Raw genomic sequence first — 22,728 nt, forward strand, 5'->3', positions numbered from 1 at the left:
GATTTGTCACAGCACTTCCTACCCCACCGTGGCCATTCGAAATGGTTTTTAGGCCACTGCGGAATATTCCGCTGCTTATCTCAAGTTCACTTCAGAGCCCTGGTTGTTTCTTCATCCATATAATGCGCATCTTCTACATGACAAATATAGCAAAACATCAAGCAGCCATTAGGCGTGAGGAATTAGAGGCATGTAATTAGCCAATTCTCCATATGACTGGAAAATTACAGAGTGGAGCTTGTGATCAGCAAATTTCATGCATTCATAATATTTTGCATTATTTTTATTGGGTGCTGCAAAGCAGACTGTCAGTCCACAAAGAATACAAGGTTAATATCAGAGTGCTGATGTTAAAGATGTCAAAGCCTTAAAAACCAGAATTGAAGTCGTCATTGACTTAGTCCCATGTAGTGCCAAACCGACATAAATGGAGATACGTAGCAGATTCTAGTCCTAGCTGCTTTCTTCTCCATATAATGAAAGTGGATGGAGACCAGGGACAGTTGCGGTCACTATTGGCTTTCATTTTGTTTAAAAGAGCAGCATGGCCTTTCTTCTAGTCAAATGAACACTCCACTTTAAAAATAAAATAAAAAATATGCTCATTTTCTAGCTCTCCTAGAGTTAAACAGTTGAGTTTTACTGTTTTCAGCCGATCTCCAGGTCTGGTGGTAGCACATTTAGCTTAGCTTAGCATAAATGATTGAATCTGATTAGACCGTTAGAATCTCACTCAAAAATGACCAAAGAGTTTTGAAATATTTCTTGTGACTCTAGTGTAGTTACAATGTGTACTACTACCAACGGAAAATGAAACGTTTAAACACTTTGGTCATTTTTTTATGAGATGCTAACGGTCTAATTAGATTTAATGATATATGCTAAGCTAAGCTAAAAGTGCTACCGCCAGACCCAGAGATCGGCTGAATGGATTTGAAAATGGTAAAACTCAATGGTTTAACTCTAAATTAGCCTATTTTTTTTTTTTTTTTCAAAGTGGAGTGTTCCTTTAAACCGGTTTCTATAGCAGGCTCATTTCTGGATGAACTAAGCATTTAATAAGTATTTGTTTATAAAGCAAAATACAGAAAATAATGTAAAAAAAAAAAAAAAAAAACTTTTCCATGAGTTACAACGTGCTCTTAATCAGATTGTACAAACGTTTATGCGAGTTTGACATGCTAGATGTTTTTAATTAAAAAGTAGTCATATCAAATCAGAGTACTTATTGTCCGCTTTTGAGTGCTTTTTATTAGAATTTAGCATACTACACCCATGCAAAGTTTTGCTGCAAGATAAAAAGTCTTAAAATTCAATTCAGGCTTTCAAATAATGCATCAGTCTGTGGATGGCTGTTGAATAAAATGCCCACTCTGTGACTAACCGAACGGGCAAGCAGAGAGAATTGCAACCTTGAAAATTTTTATTTTTATGCGGCCAATATCACCTCAATGAACGCTCCATTTACAAGACTCATGATAACAATACCTTTGAAATAAATCAACTCTACTTTGATGGCAGACATATTTCTTTATATCAACTGCTCTGTCAGATTTCTGTAGCCTAAGTTCCCTGACAGTGAGAACCATTGTTATGGTTTTACTAGTAAACAGATTGCAAATGGTATGTTTTGGTGCAATTTGGAAGTCCTGATTTTGAGATACCACCTGTAACATGTTTATTGGACTATGAAATGGCTGTATGATTTAACAACCTACAGTAAACGTAGAGGTGGCTGGACTGATCTGAAGTCATAAATAACTTTACAGGCTGCAAATCTGCACTCAATTCCCTCAGACACAAGATTTATAGACCGACCAGGAAAGGCCTCGGTGGTTTGCTGGAAGTATGTTGTTTGAGAAAGAAGGCTACCATTTTAGGAGAGACGGTGCAAAGCTGTGAATGCTTTCTAAGCTCTCACAAACATTCCTTCAAAACCTCATAATACACCCTGTGGATCATTGTGGTTTCACTAAAAGCAGCTCTCCTGGAACGTTTGAAAAGAGCTCGCCGGCTCTCTCAGACCTGGCACAGACCAAGCAGTGGATTAAGTCTGATGTCCCGACTGTCGTCTTCCTCTGTTTTTTATTATTTTTATGTCTGACTGATGCTGTGTCTGTAATCAGTAGTGGGTCTGGCTTATGCTTGCTTGAATCGCTGTTGGGGTCATTTAGATTGACAGTGCTTACTCTCTGAGAACATACTGTGCTTTGGCCACACACTAGTCACGAGGTGAGGGTACGTCTTTGTGGTGACTTGTTTAAACAGAATGTTTTTGCAGACACTGATGAGAACGGGGACTTGTGTGACGTGTTTGCGTACGATTTGTTTTGCTTGTTTCATTATTAAAGTGGTTGACTTCATAAATCAATAATATATCTGATTTTGGACAAGATTCCTCTAGCAGCATGATGGTTTAATTGATTTACAATGAAAGCAAGAGTGTTTTGGTGATAACCAAGCAAATCACTATATTATTAAATTCTCGTTTGAAATTAAGGGAAAAGTTGACAAATGTATACACAAACTGAGTGGCAGTTGCAACTTTCAGACTCTGTTGACCTTCCTCTCAACTCTCACAGAATCGCAGGTGTATAATAGTGGGATGTCATAAGCAGCGAAAGATTAATTTGTGCTGCCTTCCAAAGCAATCTTATGACGGTATCTCGGTAGACAGGAAGTGACACGATCATTGGATCCCTTCCTGCGGTTGCAGCATTTTATAGCTTTCAGAAGCAGCCTGAATTAATGTTCAAATCTCACCTGGTGCAAACTGTAGCAAAATTCCCCAGTCTAAATCTTTCTCTTCGTTCTCTGTTTTCAAATGAAATGGAAAAAAATATGTATTTCTTTGGGGAACAGAAAACAGGCAATGACATATTTTTGTGCGTATAAAGGGAAAAATATGCAGTGTTGAGCTGAGCATGACCGCTGGGCTGTCAGAAAATGGTTTATGATTATATTTAATAATAAACAGAGAATGCCTTCCTTCCGTTTCGTCCATACGGTTGTATGTGTGTACGTAATTTAGAGCAGGCTAAGCCGTAAATATGTGTTCACCTGGTGAGGTTAATCTCTAGTCCAGTGCAGGATAGAGATATGCAAGGCTGCCATCAGAAATCTCAAGCAAATTCTTGCACAACATTTGCAGGTGGATCTTTCTGCCTCAGTAAGCTGCATTTTAAGGGTTCTTAAAGGTTTGGATTCAGTAAGATTTTTAATTGTGTAATAAATGAATACCCCCCCCCCCCAGAAAATATTCAATTGATCAAAAGTGACCGTTAAATTATTTAGAATGTTACAAACACTTTCATTTATTTTAAATAGCCTTAATGCTGTTTTTGGAGTTTCTGTTCATCAAGAATTTCAACATTGAGAATACATAAAAAAAAAACGTTTGAGTACCAAATCATCACAGCTCAGCGTGTACATGTTTCAAACTATACTCCAGTTGATAATCATCTTTGTCCAGTGTCTTCACTATTTCTTGCCTGAAGTTATGACCGATAACACTGCCTTTAAACTGGACTCAGAACCCCCTCACACAAGCACTTGTCAACGCTGCCGTCCATTGGTGTTGAGGTCTCCGGTAGATTGTTGTTTTTGCTTCTCTTCTTTTTATTTTTTTCGGTTGTCAAACAATGGTTTGTGGCCAGTGTTGCCACATTGTGGACAAACTAATCGGTGCAAAAACAATTCAAGGTATGTGTGCGACCTCGGATGAAGATGATTGTTGGGCAGCTAATTGAATAGCCCCGGTTTGGGTATATATCACGTCCCATATCTGATTGTGTTGTATTAATGTGGAATGATATGTTAATACTCCGAACCGTGTTTGACACATAAACCAAAAGTGTCTCCACAGCCCTCCAAATTAGATTCTAATGTGTGTGCCTATTAACAAAAATGGCTTTAGTTGTGGCCGGAATAATCTTGGGATTCTGGGTGAAGTCATTATGTCACTCCAGGAGACTGTGGCTTTGTGATGATTAAAGGACAGTTACTGCATCACCCACACACTTTTCACCTTCTATGGCTGTAATACATCATCCTAATGAACCTGTGAAGCCAGGGCAGGCAATACTTGATTAATCCACCGTCATTAAACTCAGTCTGCCGAAGACATCAGGAGGGAAGAGCATCCAGCCTCAGAGCCCCTCAGCTCAACTCTCCATTAATCGACTGCAGAACTGGCCTGAAAACAACAGACACAAACTTTGTTCCCACACTTTTATTGTTGCAGTTTTTCGAGAGAATTTCAAAAACCGAACCATCATGTGTAAAACAAAATCAATTCATTATTAAAACTGGATAACACGCAAGAGTAGATAATAATGGGCAAGTTCTGGATGCTGGTTGGCCAATACTGTGTTGCAGCCAAGATAAAATACACAAGAGAAGTCGGCATTATTTTTAGATTGTTCTCCCATTTGAGATTCTACATTTTAAATATGTCTATTTTTGAAATGTGTGTATACATGATCGATGTTAGATTTAAATGTATGAAAATAACATTTTAATGAAAACGTCATTATTACTACTATGATCATGTAATAATGTATTATTACTATGATCAGTAATAATAATAATATTGCATTATAAAGATTTTAAAGTACTTGAAAATATATCATTTAAAAAAAAATATGTTATAAGGAAGTAAAGCACGGTCTCATTTGTATCACTTATTTTGGAGACAGTAATGTCATTGGTCCTTTAGTACATTTGAGGGAATTTTCCATACGCGCATAGTTTCAGGTAGTTCAGCTTGACTGTTGAAAAACAACAAGAACAAGAACGTGGGATGGGCTGAAGTCTTGTGGCAGATATTGCACATTCCTTCTTCCAGGAAAGGGCTGTTAACATGATAGATTGTTGATCTTTCATTTTTCACTGGCTGGATGCAAAATTTCCACCCGCACATAAAGCAGAGGATGAGTAGAAGTATTTCTAAGAAAAGCCACTCTCCTTCATGGCAAACACGAGGAGGTTAAAGGTGTGATCATCTAACCTGTTTACCTGTCCACTTAACGCGGAGTTACAAAGAGTTTTTAATTTGCTTTGTAAACTAGAAGGTAAAAAGGAGCCGTTATTTTCTCTATTTTTGCTCAGTACTTTCTCCAGACCCTCTTCTATGAAGCCACAGACCTGCGTTGTACCTGTTCAACCTAATACATTTTTTCATATATTTATGTAATTTAATTCAAAATTGCGTAATTTTTTTTTTTGATGACCCTTTCCACTGCTTTCAGACCCTTAGAATTAAACGGGTCATTGTTTGCTGACACCTGTATGAAAATGGACTTTTCATCAGGCACAAACATTGTTTTTTTTTTCATAAGAAAAGAACAGAACGCATTTCTCCCGATATGACATCTTTCCACACCTCCTAAGTGATAAATAAAACTCCCTAAACTGGCATAGAAGTTTCAAGCCAAACAGATCATCTTTATACACATTTAATGCTAATAAGTCAGTGTTTTCAAAAGGTCACTTAATGTGAGCCTGTTTCTCTTTTAGACTTGTACAATAATGGCTTCCTTTTGAACATGTCTTAATAATCCTTTACTGTTGTGACAGTCATTTGCCCTCAGGTTTATCAGCTGTCTTAATTGACATAAATGATTGTCATTAGAGTGTCTCAATTTGACTAACGGGCAGCGGAGTGCGGACGTGACCTCTTTAAGAGTGCAGCAGGGGCTTATGAGCTGTGTTTATTGGTCCCTGGGGAGGGGAGTGTGTGTGTTTGTGTGTGTGTGTGTGTGTAAGTCATAGTTTGTACATTCATTTGCGTTTAACGATGCCTATGAGAGGGTTCAGAATTTGCCCCGTCCCTAGGAAGTGTTGATAAAACTGACTGGCTGGAAACTGGAAAGTTTGGGTAAATTGTTACATTCCAGTCTAGCCTTGTAAGGATATTTTTTCACCCTCCCAGCCCTGTTCTGAACCCCACCTTCACTCTCTCTTCTTCTTCCAGAACAGGAAAGACTGGTTTACGTGTAGCCAGAAAACCAGTTTCTCTCTCTTGTCACTCTTGTCATGTAGGGCAGTGGGTGTTATCCTTCATAATGAGCTCAAACTATTAGTATTCTCTAAATGATCATGTTTATTCCACCGTGTTTAAGGTTGTCTGTTTTAAGACGTGTAAAACGTTCCATTTCCAGTGTGCATTGGGACATTCCACTTCCCCAAAATCCCCTAGACTCATACCACAGAGGATGTTTGGAAGCACACTTCCTGTGTGTGTGTGTGTGTGTGTGTGTGTGTGTGTGTGTGTAGAGAACACAATTAGACTATCTCATCATGTGGAAATAATCAACAAAACCCAAACTCAACTGACCGAGGCTGAAATTTCTCTGCAGAGCCTGGATGAGCTTGATGACGATGATGGAGAAGAGAAGAAGATGATGGAAGAAAGTCTCACGCAGCACAACACAGTCCAGAACGAGGGGATGACCTCTGACCCCGGAGCGGCCCACTCGATACAGGTGAGAGTGTTTTTTTTTTAGTAATGTCCTCTAGAGGATACTGCCTTACAGAGACAGTGCTGACCAAAGGAACAAACACAGAACTCAGGGCAGTCGACACACATTCTGCCTCCAGTCACAATACAGCGCAAGAGAATAGCTCTTGACACTAGACATGGCTGTGTACCTTGTGTTACCACCCATCTAGAGAGGAAACGTGACCCAGGATCACATCGGCAGCAACTTTTGCACTTTATTTTGGAGTTTTAAACTTCAGGAAATCCACGACGACATACCAAACAAACAAACAAACACAAAGCTATAAATTTAATTGCCCAAGAAAAGAGAAATAAAACAAATGTGTGTATTAGCGGTGTGATTTACAATATTAACAATGAATACATATCAAGTTCATTTAGTGTGTATACAGTGACTATAAAAAGTATTTGTTAAACTGCTTTAAATTACTTTTTTTTTCTCATTAATCTACACTCCATACACCATAATGACAAAGCAAAAATAAAGATTTGTGACAACTTAACAAATTAATTACAATTCAAAAACTGAAATAAGACCCAGACCAGAGAATCCAAGTGTGTTTTCATGCGTCTTCACTGAGGAGAGGATGGAGTTTAGCCACATCACCATAAAGACCGTTTCGGAGGAGTGTTGCAGTGAGGTTTGTCCTTCTGTAGGTTTCTCCTATCTCCACATATGATCTTCCAGCTCTACTACAGTCACCATCAGGTTCTTGGTCACCAGTCTAACCAAAGCCCTTCTCCATCGATTGTGGATAATAGAGGCTACATGCTTCTGCCAACCTTCAATGCAGCAACATTTATTTCTGAACTCTTCCTCAGACATGTGCCTTGACACAATCCTGCCTCTGAGTTCAACAGGCAGGTCTCTTGACCTCAGGGCTTGGGTTTTGCTCTGATTTTCATTTTCAGCTGTTAGAACTTTTATTGAGAGGTGTGTGTCTTTCCAAATCATACCCATTCAAATGAATTTGCCACCGGTTAACACCATTTAAAGTGTAGTAACATCTACAAGCAAAATGAATGCTCCTGAGTGAAATTTCAACTGTCCCAGAAAAGGGTATGAATACTTATGCAATGGAATTATTCTAGTTTTTTTTTTTGTTTCTAATAAATTTGCAAAGTTGTTAAAAATCTATTTTTTGCTTTGTCATTATAGTGTATGGGATGTAGACTGATGTGGGGGAAAAGTTATTTAAAGCAGTTTTACGTAAGGCTGCAACATAAAATGTAAAGAAAAAAAATGAAGGGGTATGAAGACTTTTTATAGGCACTGTATACAAATATTTATATACGGTACATGTGAAAACTTGAAAATTAACATGAAAATTAAGTATTTTAAACACCGTTTGGGGAAATCACCCTCAGATTGTTTCAAATCTGTATGGCCAAACACAATATAAGATGATATGTTCACACTGCTCTTTTTCATACATCATATCTATATAGTAACAAGGGGCTGATCTAAGTAAAGCAAGTAGTCCATAGAATTTAAGCCTTATTCCAAATCTTCTGACGTCGAATGATAGCTTTGAGTGAGGCATTATTCACTAAAAATTCTGCCTACATTTGTCATTGACGGATGAGAATGGCTAACTGTCATTGTGCCATCAGTAGAGCTCTGGGAACATGATTACGTATTTTTCCGAATTATGTAACGTTTTATTATATCTGATTTCCTGCTGGTGGGTGGTTGATTCCATGTAGCTTCTGGTTGCTGAATGCATAAAAGAAACGACTAGGATGTGATATCTGCAATATAATCACACTGGCATTGTGTGAGTGCATGCCATCTTGTATTACTTTCCCCTGGAAAGAATAGCTACTGTATTATTCTGTGAATTTCAAACCTATTATTGTAAAATATGAAAGGACTTTAGCGAGCAATTGTTTGCAACTAAAGACATGGCGAAAAGTTCTTCTCTGCAAAGCCATTAAAACGTGCTTCAGTAAGAGTCCTAATTTTGTTTAAATAAAGAAACATATAATTGCTCGAGTCGTGAGAATATGAGTGGTTACGTGTTTCTATGTTCAGCAGTCTATGCCGACCCCCGGTTCTCCAGATGTTGGCCTCTGTTTTATCAGACACAGCTCACACTGTATGTAGGATATTACATGACCGTCTGGTCTTCTAATTTGATTGTCCAAGGGTGATGTACAATATATAGTCTGACTGACAGTACAAATAACCCTACACAAATCAAATCGCTGAGCTGATAAGCCTTGTGGTTATTTCGCAGTTTTGTTAATCAAGCTTATGGCAACCAAACTTTTGGACCAATTTTTTAACATTAAGGGAACAAGGTTTTCTTATGGTACATCTAATTTGGATATTAGAAAATATTAATTACACATATTTCCTTCACGTTGATGTCAATATAGTGTGCTGCAGTGATTATATATTTTTGTATGCCAAACCAGAAGTCAGCACCACCTTGGTTTTCTCTGACAAAAGTTTGATTCTTACGTTTTGTTCATTATAATTTTCATAAATGTACAAGTCGTCTTTTATGAGTTTTGAAGCCTAAATGCAATATCTAGAAGTGAAAAGCTAAACAGGCTAAAAACAAACTACACAAAATGACCTGAAATCACTTTCAATATTTATTTAAATCCCTTTTCCTTGAAAGTTTGAGATGGAAAGCTTGATTGCAATGATTGCATGATGCAAGATCATGCTTATAAACGCAATGAGACCGTAAATATGGATCAGTGAATGAATGAGTTTATTTGTTCAGTAGGCCTGTCAAGATAACAACTTTTTATTGTGCTAATATATATAAATATATAATTGCGATAAACGATAATATTGTCATTTTAAAGGGGGGGTGAAATGCTCGTTTTCACTCAATATCCTGTTAATCTTGAGTACCTATAGAGTAGTACTGAATCCTTCATAACTCCAAAAAGTCTTTAGTTTTATTATATTTATAAGAGAAAGATAGTCTGTACCGATTTTTCCCGGAAAAACACGAGCGGCTGGAGGGTTGACGTGTGGGCGGAGCTAAAGAATCACGAGCGCCAGTAGGCTTTTGCGTTGAGAGCATGTGGAAGCTGTGACATTACCGTGAGGGAAAAACCATCATCCAAAACAAACCATGGCTTACAGTCAGATTCAGCCGTTTATTTATGATCCAGAATCAGATCCCGAGGCTGAAACTGAACGAGAGCAGCAGCAGCAACGACTCGCTCCGAGCGGGGCTCGAACCCGGGTCTCCGGCATGGGAGGGGACGCACTAACAAGGAGGCAGAGACATTTTAAGTAGTTTTACTCACTGCCAGCCGTTCCAACACACGATCGTGACCCTTTTTCGTTGGGATTGCATCATCCTAAGAAATAAACTATATGCAAATCCGTCGTCAAACTGGGCCTTGTTTGTAAAACAAGCATCTTCGAAATGCAGGGAACAAACAAAAACACTTGCACAACTCCGTTGATGCTCTGTAAAAATAAACTTCATCCACTGGTCCCTTAATGCTGTTTTTTTTGGTAATCTGTGCAGGGTTGTCTTGCCCTGGCAACCAAAAACACACTCCTTTTGTGACTTTTCACGACGCTCTCGCTCTGATCAGTGATTGTCTGTGCACAGCCTCTCATTGCTCTGCTATACGGGAGCGCGCGCTCTTCCGGGAGAAGTGCCCTCAGGACCCATATAAGGAAATTCCACTCCATCTAACGTCACACAGAGCCATACTCGAAAAAAACTTTCCGAAACGTGTGACAAACCGGAAGGAGTATTTTGGGAACAAAAATACTCCTTCAAACGTACAACTTAATTTTTGAAACTTTGTCCATGTTTAGCATGGGAATCCAACTCTTTAACAGTGTAAAAAACTCAGTATGCATAAAATAGCATTTCACCCCCTTTAAAGACCATTTAATGCCATTTAATATATAATCATAATGTAACAGCATAATAATGCAAGAAGGCCTACACACTACACAACAAAATTTTAATTCATAAGAATATTTAGATCATGGAAATGAAGTATGAAAATACTATATACCTTAAAAAACCTGAATAAATAGTAAATAAACATTTTCTAACAAAAAGTGCAAAGTAACAAGTAGAAGAAAAGAAAAATGCACAAAGAACATGAATGGACCTTCTTTTCTCTGTAAATTAAAGGGTGCGCACTATTGCTGAAAAACACAATCACTGCTCTGATGTCCGTATAGACAAAGGCACAGGTCCCTAAACAAGACCATATCTACAGATGAAAGGGTTTTTTGTAGAAGCACTTTTTAAAATTTGAACTAGCACCTCATAACTGTACCATGTTATGTACAAGATGCAAAAGACACAGGTACAGGTGGAATATACAAAACATGGTGACATTCATTTTTAAGTGAATATAATGGGCGATGTATTTCCTCACCAAAAATTAATGATGTCATGTACATATATTGTGTGATAAGTCGATATATTGATTATTGCGACAGGCCTACAGTTCAGCTTTAAAATTAATGTCCCCAACAAGCTCTGTTAGTCCCATTTAGCCATTTGCTTTAACAACAAACCTTTTCAAGGAAATATTTTTTTTAACATTTCAACATAACAACATGAAACAAAAACTTGCACTTTGTTTTTTTTTTTTTTTGTTTTTGTATGTGTGTGCATTTTATTCCAAAATCATCAGGTGCATTAGCAAGCAAGTGTTATTAAAATTGTAGTTTTTGAAAAACAAGATGGAGTACCTGCCCTTAAAAAGCACTGGGTGTGGTTAGTTATTTACTGTCGTGAGGGCAATAGTGCTGTTGTACTGAATATTGGCACTCCCTGAGGCCCTGTTCCTACAGACGAATCACAGCCATTCAGCACAATTGTGTGTGTGAGAGAGTGCCATCCAGAAAGGTTTTGGAGTGTTCCCTCATTTTATGAGAGATGACAAAAGAAACATTATCTCCCTGTTTTTTTCGAAGCATCACGTTTAGAGTGGATGGCAGATTTACACGTTCCTTTCAGACACGTAAGCATAGAGTGCCTTGAAAATTTGCTGCTGCATTTATCAGTTGCTTGGAAAGGCGTTTGTGAAATTCCATGCCATATTTCACTGCTCTCTGACCTCCCACCGGACATGGCTGTAATCTACAAGCTTTCTACAATATTAATAGGATGCCTGACAGTTCTCAGGTTCACCGATTACAGGGTTGGATGCACATGTGTCTCTGGATATTCACTGTTGTCTGTTGAAGGCCACTGGTAATTTAGGGATGCAGTAAATTAAAAGTTTTGAAATAAAACTTTGAGTATTATTGCTAGATATGTTTATACTGGAGCAAGCATTTCCCTTCTGGTGGTGGTGGTGTGTGTGTGTGTGTGTGTGTGTGTGTGTGTTGTTTTGCTGCTTCTCTCTCTAATGAAGTCCTGATCAGCTCAAGGCCTCCATCTGCTTCTGCTTAAGCTGCGCTTTACCTTTCTTCTCTTCTGCCATACAAGGAAAACACACTCTGATACCGGTGAACCGCTAGAACTCGCAGTACCGTACGGAACATTCCACAGGATCATCTCGCTCCAGTGTGCTCTGTGCAGCTGTCTTTTAGTATTTTGAAGCTGTGCCTCAAAAACCTAGTATGCTGCCTACCTAGACATCAGCTTCATAGGTAATTTTGCATATTATTTAATGGTCAAAAATAATGGACAGAAACTGCTATTACTGTACTAATCATAGGTGCATCTGAACATTCAAATGAATTTTGCAAAAAGGTGTCTAGGTGGGAAACTCAGTAGGGTTTGATACAGCACTTGCTTGACAGTATATGGAGTACATTTATTGATGTTTTTGTCAGAACATCTACACTAGGGTTTGAGACACAGCCTTTGCGTGAAGATATTGGGTAAATTCTAAACCAAAGTGTTCATGCTTATTTGCATTTTTAATTGGCACTTCTTGTGTGAGGACGTTCGATGTGATGGGAGGGACTTGCTATGCATCACCGAGCTGACCCCAGCAATAAAAGTGATGAAATGGTGGCAGTGTAATTTTAACCTGACAAAGGCACCCAGTAGAAATGTTATGGAGAAAAGCAGAATTTGCATATTTGCATAGTACAATTAAATGCAGTTTGCTTTAAAACGCTGGAATAAAAAAAAAAAAAAAAAAAAAATAAAACCTTGCTATGTAAGCTCAAGGCCTTCGGCATTTCCATTTAAAATTCCGAGGGCTACATATGTGGGTAAATAGGAATTGTCTATAGGCAACAGGCAGGGCCATTTGTCTCTGGAAGCATTTGAATGATTACCACACAAAGCAGAAAAGATTTTGTGCTCATGTGCCCTGCTTCAGAATGCCAGACCAGGCCTGTGCAGGACTTTATTAGACTGGCCTTCTAAGATCCTGAGATTTTACCTTTTTAAATTAGCTGTCAGAATCACAAAGCCCGTCAGATCGCAAACCGCTATGAATTCCTTTTTAAGCAATGTGCAATTTATCAGAAGGGAAACCGGGCTGAATACAATGCATATATTTGCTTTCTCCATTTCAGTCCCCCAACCCCCCTGCCCCACACACACAAACAAAAAGTTTTCAATGATCAAAATGACTAATTTTTTTATGGTTAAGGGTTCCAGCTTTACAAACAGTAGATATGGTAAGAATTATAGAACTTTGTATCAAATGACCATTAGGCTCTATACGTTTGTATGGATGCATATTAATGTAATGTACTACTAGGTGAAACAGTATAAGAAAGAGATTGTAAGAACATATTTTTAGAAAGATTTTCAAGATACACTATAGCATTGTTCAAAGATCTTGTGCGGTTCCTATGCATGTACTGTATCTGTTGAAACCTGCGCTGGGTATTTTGCTTTAATTTCTCAACAAGCTCAGGCCAACAACCACCAGCTTAATGCAAAGACGTTCAAAAAGGATTTTGCCTCTGAAATATGATGGTTGAATATATGTGGTGGTGTGGAATCAGACTGCAAACATCTTGCTTCAGCCAAACGATATTTCAAGAGGCTTTGAGGCAATAAGAGGAATGATTAGTAAAATCTGATTGTGGTGGAACTCAATAAATAGTGAACCTTGTGTTGCGGAACATATGGGTCTGAAAGTGTCCTGTATAACTGTTGTTATCAGCCTCCATTGAGAGTTTGAGAATAATAACCATAACCAGTAGACCGTCACAACTTGTTTCTTTGGAGCAAACATAACTGTAAGGTTCAGCTCTGTTTGAGTTCTAACGCGTGGATTTATTGAGTTTTGATTTATTTGTATTTGTATTTTTTTTCTGGTTTAGCTTTGGTACCTCAGAATGGGGCGTATGAATAGAGTGAGTCACACCATTCAAAGGCCAACAGAAACTATTGGGATGCTGCTGTGTGTGGGCTTGTGTTTGTGTATGTGTCTGTATTTAGGTCTATCTGTTCATCCATTTAACAAAGGGGTTATTCTCATTTTTATGCCTCTGTTTTATTTTTCAGGACACTCCGAGATCCAGAAGTCATAAGAGGTGAGTCTGACTGTGTCGAATATCTGTCTCTGGGTAAGATATGTCTATTCAGACTGCATTACGCAGATAGAGGGACAATGAAGGGATCAAACAGTTGTACCCGTTGACCACAACTCTGCACCGCTCGCTCATGTGGTGGCTTCTGTCAGATGTGAAAAACATTCTCCTGGCTTAAACATGTCCTCAGTATAAATGTTCAGTATAAATGTTGAAAAAGAAGCATCTCATCAGAAGAAAAGGATTTAAAGCCTGTGAAATGACAGCATGGCTTAACTGGACTCATTTTCAAGGCCACTGTAAGAACGCCAGTTGCTTTCGTACTCTCAGTTGGCAGCAAAGTCATTTTTGAATTTGTTTCCACTTGAATGATACTTGTGGACTGTTTGTATCAAGCTGAGCAGACAAAATGAAGAGAATAGTTTTAGGAAGTTAAAAAAAATTCTCTTTTCTCACTCCAAACCATGTAACCTCTCACGTAAACACTTCCTGCCCCAACAATGGCTATTTTCCTTAAATATTTCCAGATGTCTCACATTTATTTTTATACAGGTTGCAGCAGCTGAGTTGAGATTCACAAACCAATTGTTCTTTTGAACAGATTCATTAAAAAAAAATCATAAAGACATTAGTATATCATTCAACTGTAAGGAAGAAATTTTTAAGTAAATCTGTAAGGTAAATAGTGGTATTATCTATATTTAATTTACCACACTTTTATCTTTATACTGTGCTTACAGTCCTTTATACTTTGATGCAAAAGTATAGTTCCCGCAGCACTCGTGCTACACACATGAACGATTTCTCAAATTGTGCATCTCACTGATTTTTGCATGGCAGATGATCAAAGGACAGGTTTTTTTTTTTATCTGGGAACCCTCTAGTTACCATTATATCATAGTGGGGTCTAGATACGACAAAACGACCACCCAAAACATGCTAGCAATAGCATAGCAACATGCTAACAACCACTTAGAACACCTCAAAATCCTAGCAGCTGGATGTCACATAGGAAGTTTTTAAAAATCCATCCAATCAGTTGAACTAGTACCTTTAAATGAACAAACAAGTTCATTTAAAATTAATCTGACTTCCCAGTTTACTATGGAGCCAGAAGAGTCTCAATAAAGATAAATGCACACACTACATTCACATATGCACACACAGGATTCATAGATGCACACACATGATTCATAAATACACACACAAGATGCACAAATGCGCACAAAATTCACAGATGCACACACAAAATTTAAAAAGCACAGAAGATTCACAAATGCATACAAAATTCAGAAATGCACACAAAAATCAGAAATACACACACAATTCAGAAATGCAAACAACATTTACAAATGCACTCAAGATTCACAAATGCACAGGACAAGATTCAGAAATGTATTTCTGATGCACACACACATATATCTTGATTCACAAACTGCTTGCGGTCTGTGAACTTCACTGCATTTGTGTGTGAATTTTGAGACTCCCCTGACTTGGCTCGACACACAAATGCTTTTTTTTAAACAGGGAATGATCTGCAACCAATCAGATATCTCCCTTCTTTTAGCTACAACTGCTTGGACTTATTTTGCACAGAAAGTGCCAGTGCATTGTGGGTCCAGGGTGATGCAGACAAAAGCCCATCTGAAGCTCGGTCTAGGCGTTTGATTACTTGCACTCAAACACCCAGGGCTCTTCCGCAGCCAGCAGGACAGGTGGACGGCAGAGCCAGCGCCTGAAACTGCAACAGTCATGATCTCAATGCATCAGAACTAAAGGAAGAGCTAGCCATAAACATGTGTAATGATAGTAATGATGTCCCATTGCAGATAATGAATTCATATTTTGGTGAGAAGTAAAATGTCTACTATGGCTAATTGAGTGCTAGCCAGAAGTTTATTCTTGAGGAATGAACACAAAATAAATTAAATCTGCAACCAGCTAGTATGGCCAACATATTTAGAATTGACTTCTGTCTGCCCCTCTTTATCTCTTTCTCTCTCTCTCATCCACACAAAGCCCCCTGCCGGGTTTCCAGGAGCAGATCATTACCTCTGCCTCCTCCGGTTTCCTCTCCACAGGGGACTAATGCAACAGAGTGGCTGTTACATTCCCAGGACATGGACATTCTGATTGGACATCTGCTCCGTTGTCCATGTCGATCAGATTCAGACTACTCTATAGTGATAGAGCCACAGCAAATTACATTACACACTTCATCTGGACACCATAGTGGACCTTTTCCTTTAGGGTTTCTTTTTATTATTATTATAACGTATACGGTGTTGAATAACAATAGCTGTCATCTTTAAAAAATATCAGGGACAAATGCATTTGTTGAAATTACAGTTCTACATCTTCTAAAGAAAATGACCTTCCACTATGCTAGATTGTTGCCAGAGCATTGCTATGTGGTTGCTAGGTGGGTTCTTTGTCAAGAAAAAGAAGTAAAAAAAGAGCACAGATGAAAGGTCACTAGTTGCTGCTCATGTCCATAACACAAATTTGCGGGAAGAGTTACTCTTAGGGTTTTTTTCTTCATATCTCTAATCCTAAGTATGAGCAATAATAATAATAAAAATTATGCTTGTCATACCTAAATAGTTTGGCTCCATGAACATTTGGTAGGGTGGTTGCACATTGGCTCCATTCTGTACGTATGACCTGAATGTCCTTATTAGATGAAGCACTTCACCGTACCTGCTCGCCATGATTTACTCACCCTCAAGCCATTCTAGGTGTATTTGACTTGATTCTTTTAGACGAATACAATCAGTGTTATATTTAAAAATGTCCTGGCTCTTCCAAGCTTTATAATGACAGTGAATGGGGGTCGAGATTTTTAAGCGAAATAAAGTGCATCCATCCATCATAAAATTTACTTAACACAACTAATTTTATAAACCGTAATCTCTAGCTTCTTTCTGTTTGTACGTGTGTTTACGAGAGAGTGGTGTCCGGCGGATAATGTAGGACGTAGGTGTAAAGTAAGTACATGATGGGGTAATTTTCATTTTTGGGTGAATGGTCTCTTTAACTAGGAATTTTCCTGAAGAACCTGAAGGCACTAAAAAATCAACAAAGAAAATAAATAGGCTCAGTGTTGATTTCATGATATCCTTTAAAGTGGAAGTGAAGCAGTCAGTTAAGTTAACATTGTTTAGTAAAGTGATTTCCACTGATTAAAAAACACTCCACTGGCCAGAAGAGGGAACCAACCCTGTGACGTCACACATGGTGGTACTGCAAGATGGCTTTGCCCTTGCTCCAAAATTAGTTATTTTCCTAAATAATGCAAACTTGACTGACTGCTTCTTTTCCACTTTTAAGAGGTGTCTCCAGATGATTCTCTGGATGAGACTAGCCACAGAGATTCTGATTAAGGCATGTCACTTCCGCACTGTCAATATCACAAATCGGAAATGCAAAAGTTGAGGTTTACATCTTTCATTGGTCAGGCACTCCCCAAACTCTCACCTTCGGTCTAAATTATAAAAAAAAAAAAAAATCAACAAATTCTTGGGCAGGTGAAAAAAAAAATAAAGACACCACATACAAAAATTTCTCTGATTCGTTGCCAGTTCTTTTCTTCCCGCTTTTGTGGAATGTACAGACCGTACAGACTCGAAATAACACTAAAGTGAAAAGAAGGCATAATAATTTGATTCCAGGAAAGGGGTTATCAGCAGAGTGAAATATTATGAAGAAATCCTCCCTCAAGTCTTCCACATATGTAATCACTGAAGAGAAGCTGGTTAAAACATGTTCCACATGAATATTTCCAGAGTGTCTGGCCTAATTGAAGAGTGAGAGAGCTGAGGAGAGGGTAAAACAAATGGATTTTTTTTTTTGACTAGCTGCACGGCGTTGTCCCAAGGCAAAGTCCTGTAAGGAGCAGGTCTGTTCTCCTCGCTAATGAAAGCACATTGCTCTAATGCCTTCTACTGTGCCATAAAAAGGCTTTTCTAATAATTTACTACTTGAGCTTTCTTATTTCCGGTCCTCTGAAATAAATGACGCACTTTCTGAGCCATTATGTTAGAAAAAGGTTGAGGTCTCATTTGAGGGGAGAAAAATGTGTGAAAAGATGTTTTAGTGAGGCATCTTTTGTAATCAGAACACAGTATTAAAAAGTTCGCACCAATGGTTTTTTTTAATGCTTTTAAGAAGTGTCTATATAGGAGTACCATCCACTATTAGTCACAAATGGGGTACACAGATCGAAAGTGCTATTTCAGCATTAATAAGCATGACCCCTTTTAATTTATGTGTGTATGTATGTATATATGTATATATGTATGTATGTATATGTGTGTATGTATGTGTGTATATATATATATATATATATATATATATATAGATAGATAGATAGTTTGGCATTAGAAGTGGTTTAGCACTCAAAAAGTTTATATTTTTAATTTTTTTTATGTGTACAGCGATGAAGACGGAAACAGACATCGTCCCCGATACGGAAAGGAAGGCAGTGGCACCGCGCCCACAGCCCTGGAGAGAAGGATAGAGGAGCTAGAAAGGGTACGTTTCTGTGCATTTACCATCAAGATAAAGCTGCCTGTCCCACCTACAGCTTTTCAAATAGGTCCTATCCCAAACGGCACACTTTCCTCACACCAGTCGGGTCAAATTTTTGGCATAAACTGCAAAAATGTCAACATTTCAGCTTGTTTCTGCTATATTTTGGCTGAAGCTAAATGACTGGTACCATTTCGGACTGTCTCTCTGCACAATACTGACCTTTCTCTGGAAGATATCACCATCGACAGTGCTTTTACAATACTCCACGACACCAAAACCTGTGTCTCTCACTCTCAAATGGCAGTATACTTAAGCTCCCTTCACACTGAGAAAATACTGAGTAATGTGTCCTGGCAGTTGTTCCCAGATCGTTAGATTTTGGTTCATTCACACTGCCAGTGATTTCCCGGAATCTGTGCGTGCGTTTACACACAACCCGCATCAGGATGTGACGTGTAATGTACAAGTCAAAATGCTAGGATATATTGGAACATAAATCATAGAAAGGCCAATCAAATTTTCCACTGCTCTTTCTGTTGTGATCCAGCACTTGGTGTTTTTTTTCTTGTCTGCTAAAACCACACTGTTGTATTTTGTTTATAATTTGCACATACACAACCGCATCACGTTACACTGAGCTGGTGAACGATCTCAGCTTCAGCGCAGATACTGAGGAGCTCCGTAGTCTCGGCTTAAGTACAGTTTGCACACATTTCTATTTATTGTATTTTAGTTCTTTTTTTAAGTGATCACCACTCTCTTCGTTTAAAGCACATGCTAGCCCCTTTGGCACTGCAGGGTTGCATTATTGAAAACACCCGCTCAGTCGCACGATAACTACGTCATCACTATGTTTCGGAATTGGTTCTGGCTTTTGTTCAGACAGAGCTTGTTCCAGGACTGAACCCAGCAATGTTACTAGGTCCCTAACCCTGGATTGATCCCGGAGTCAATCCCTGGATGTGTTTGCGTTTGCACAGAGGGCACCCCGGAAATTTTAGGGGACCAACATGCAGTGTGAAAGGGGCTTTAGAGACCTGGAACCCACACAAATTCCTTGTCATATACTGATATTAAATTTCATTTTAGCCATATTCAAACCTAGTTAGCCCGGTGTTGTTTTAGTGCCTTATCTAACGGCAGTTTCATATGGTTTCACATATAACTCTCAGCCGGCACTGTAATAACCTTCAATTTAATTGACCTCAGATTTTTCATGCAGCACATTTACATGCAGTGAACGCTTTATTTCAATGGCGAGCCGAATATTTCTTAAACATTAAGATCAACCAAACAGCATCCTTAAAGACTCACAACACATTAAGAGCTCATGATTCACGATTGTAAGAGGAACATCTAAAGTGACACAGTCAAACGAGGTACCCCTTTATAGCCCTGCATATTAGTCATAAATATTCATGTGGCTCAGAGGATATAAGAACATATGTTCACACGCTCCTACATGTAGGTGTGCTGGAGGATGAACATCTGTAATGAGGAGAATTGAGAATTTACCTCGTAAGTGAAAGCTGAGGGGGACACGGACGGCAGATTTCTGCGTTGTTTTTTTTTTATAAAACAAACAGCACATCCTAACCATGCCTGATGTGCCAAGTTCAAGGAAATGATGTCACTATTTGACCATGCTTGATATTTAATACGTCGAATAATACAATGTGGAGCAGGATTTTAGAGCAAAGAAATGTTTTGCTCAATCAAGCTCAATGCTGCAGAAATATAACCAAGCAACTTTCTCTTGTACATGTGCAGAGAGTTAAATTTAAACTATGGTGCAAAATCATTTGGAAAAGATCACTATATTGACAGTCACCACATTTTCATAACATTATGTATCAAGTATTCAGCAACCTGCCATGCTTGGCTTTAATCATTTGACATGCTAAGAGTTCAGTCAATCATAACAGTGCATATATATATATAGAAGTATGAAAGTAAGCAAAGCTCTGCACACTACATACTGTTGTAATTGTAACTTTCACAGGAGTTGGCTGCAGAGAGACAGGAGACCAATCACCTGTTGAAAGCCCACCAGGACAAGGACGAGCTGATCGTTAAGCTGAAGGAGGAGATCGACCTGCTAAACCGGGTGAGAAGCCAACAGCGTCCTCCTAATGCCTGAATGAGAGATTTTACAAGCGCACGTGCAGAAGCGTCATTACAAATAAGCGTTATCTGTCATTTCCCCCTCAATAACCGTATTGCCATTTCATTTGCGTATGGAAACGATGTCGATATAACCGCTATTAACAAGTTTATTAATTAGAAGAGGCAATTTAAAGGCTACTTTCACACATGCTTTTACAGCATTTTACCTGGAATCAGGGTTCCTAATCATATGCAATTTCCATTTCCAAATTCCATACTGTTCCAGAATGGTCTGTAGCTTTGACAGGGCATATTTAACCTGGTTTAAAAATAACCCAGACATCACAATCAGTATACTTGCATGATATTTTTATGAATTAATTAGACCAAACCATTTAGACCTATTTGACCTTTACAAGGGAATCAGTTAAAGAGTAATTATTTAAAATAGTGCAGTTATTTGAACCCAGTAAAAGTAGGCCTTTATAGCAGCAAATTGGTACAGAAAGGCAACACATTTTTCAGGTGGCACGTGAGCAGAAGATTTCCACAAAACAGCAAACATTTTATCGTGAAGTAGCCACTATCATTTTTGTTATCAGTGCAAACAAGAGGTGCTTTAGTAATTGTATTTCAGCAGTATCTGTGTGTTTGTCACACGGAGCATCCCATTAAGCAGAATCATAATTAAAAGCATCTGCGTCTGACATGAGCACAGTTATATTTATACTCGTTTACACCACTAATGGACATTACTCATCCTATAACCTCTCACGCTATTTACAAAGGCATCTTGCAGACTGTGGTTATGTCTTCCATCCTGTTTGGAGGTGTTTTGCTTTCCGTAAAGCTAGTTTTTCCCCTTCTTTTGGCCTTCCCCAAACAGCCGTGTGTCACATAGGCAGTAAGTAAACAGAAACGATTATCAAACGACCACCTCGCAGCATTCAGCACCATATTGCAAAGACGCTCAATGGTTTAGCGGCAGATTACAAATACAATTAATTTGGTGGTGTTGTTATATTCTGGCTTTACAATACTATAATACAAATGTCATGGCAATAATGCACAAACTGAAAAAAATTGAGAGGGCTTGATTGCAATAACTTTTATTCACAAAAACACAACACCACAAAAAAGTACAAAATAATTCCCCTTCCACTACAGCAAAACAATATTATTATTATCAACAGCCAAGTTAGCTTCCCTAATCAGGAAATTAATCAACTGCCATTTCAACCTATTTTTTTTGGGGGGGGGGGTAGCCTGCACCCAAAATCAAAGCACTGGGTGTAAACTAAAAAACACTCAGCAAAGCAAAAATTGGAGTGTGTCTTAAGGGGGTCGCACACTGACGAGAAGCACAGCGCCACATCTAGGGCAAATCGAGGTATTGCACACCGGATGCGCATATTCTATACGCTGGAGCTCTATAGGTTCGGTGGAGCAAGATGAATGAGTTTTAACTTCATTCATCATTATTATTTTAAATATATTTTAATTGATAATAGCTGAGTTTTGAACGTTAATGAAAAGAATCGGTGTTATAATTTAGTCTAGATTATCATATGCATTCTAGATTGCCATTCATCAATTATTAGCTTTGTTTTGTATTATTATTAGCAATTTCAACATTTCTTTTGCTATAGCTACCAATACTGATTTGTTTGCTCCATACAAACAAAGAAGTTAATTTTTTTTATACAAATGCTTATTTCTTAACGTTTCTATCACTGAACATTTTACCTCAATTTGAAAATTAGACATTCTTACCTGAAAAACCAATGACAAACGTTATCTTCCTCCACGTTCATGACTTCCTTATGTTGTCTTTGAAGAATCCATGGTTGGTTGCATATAATTCTGGATATTTCCCTACTTCGTTTATTAGTTTTTCGTCTATTGTGCTACTCCGCTTTTTCAATTACCTGAAGTGTGTTGTGACAGTTGTGACCTGGTAAATCCAGTAGGTGTTGCCCACGACATCGAATGTAATCACAACAAATGTTACACGGGCCAATACTGTAATATTTTGCGTAAAAATAAGATTAAAAATGACTGTTTATTATACATTTAATCATATGCATTATATGCAGCAGTGGTATCTTTTGTATAATGTATTGTGGGGGAA

General features: G+C 38.2%; 1 protein-coding gene across 1 annotated transcript in view; it reads left to right on the forward strand.

The window, feature by feature from the left end:
• LOC127973461 (PRKC apoptosis WT1 regulator protein) overlaps positions 1-22,728 on the forward strand; it is a 56,340-nt gene that overhangs the window by 26,638 nt on the left and 6,974 nt on the right. Inside the window, exons 2-5 of the mRNA XM_052577370.1 lie at positions 6,360-6,485; positions 13,933-13,961; positions 18,395-18,491; positions 20,494-20,598. Of these exons, the coding sequence (XP_052433330.1) occupies positions 6,360-6,485; positions 13,933-13,961; positions 18,395-18,491; positions 20,494-20,598 (357 nt within the window). The remainder of the gene's footprint in view (positions 1-6,359; positions 6,486-13,932; positions 13,962-18,394; positions 18,492-20,493; positions 20,599-22,728) is intronic.

This window comes from Carassius gibelio, chromosome A4 (genome assembly GCF_023724105.1).
Source record: "Carassius gibelio isolate Cgi1373 ecotype wild population from Czech Republic chromosome A4, carGib1.2-hapl.c, whole genome shotgun sequence".
NCBI lineage: Eukaryota > Metazoa > Chordata > Actinopteri > Cypriniformes > Cyprinidae > Carassius > Carassius gibelio.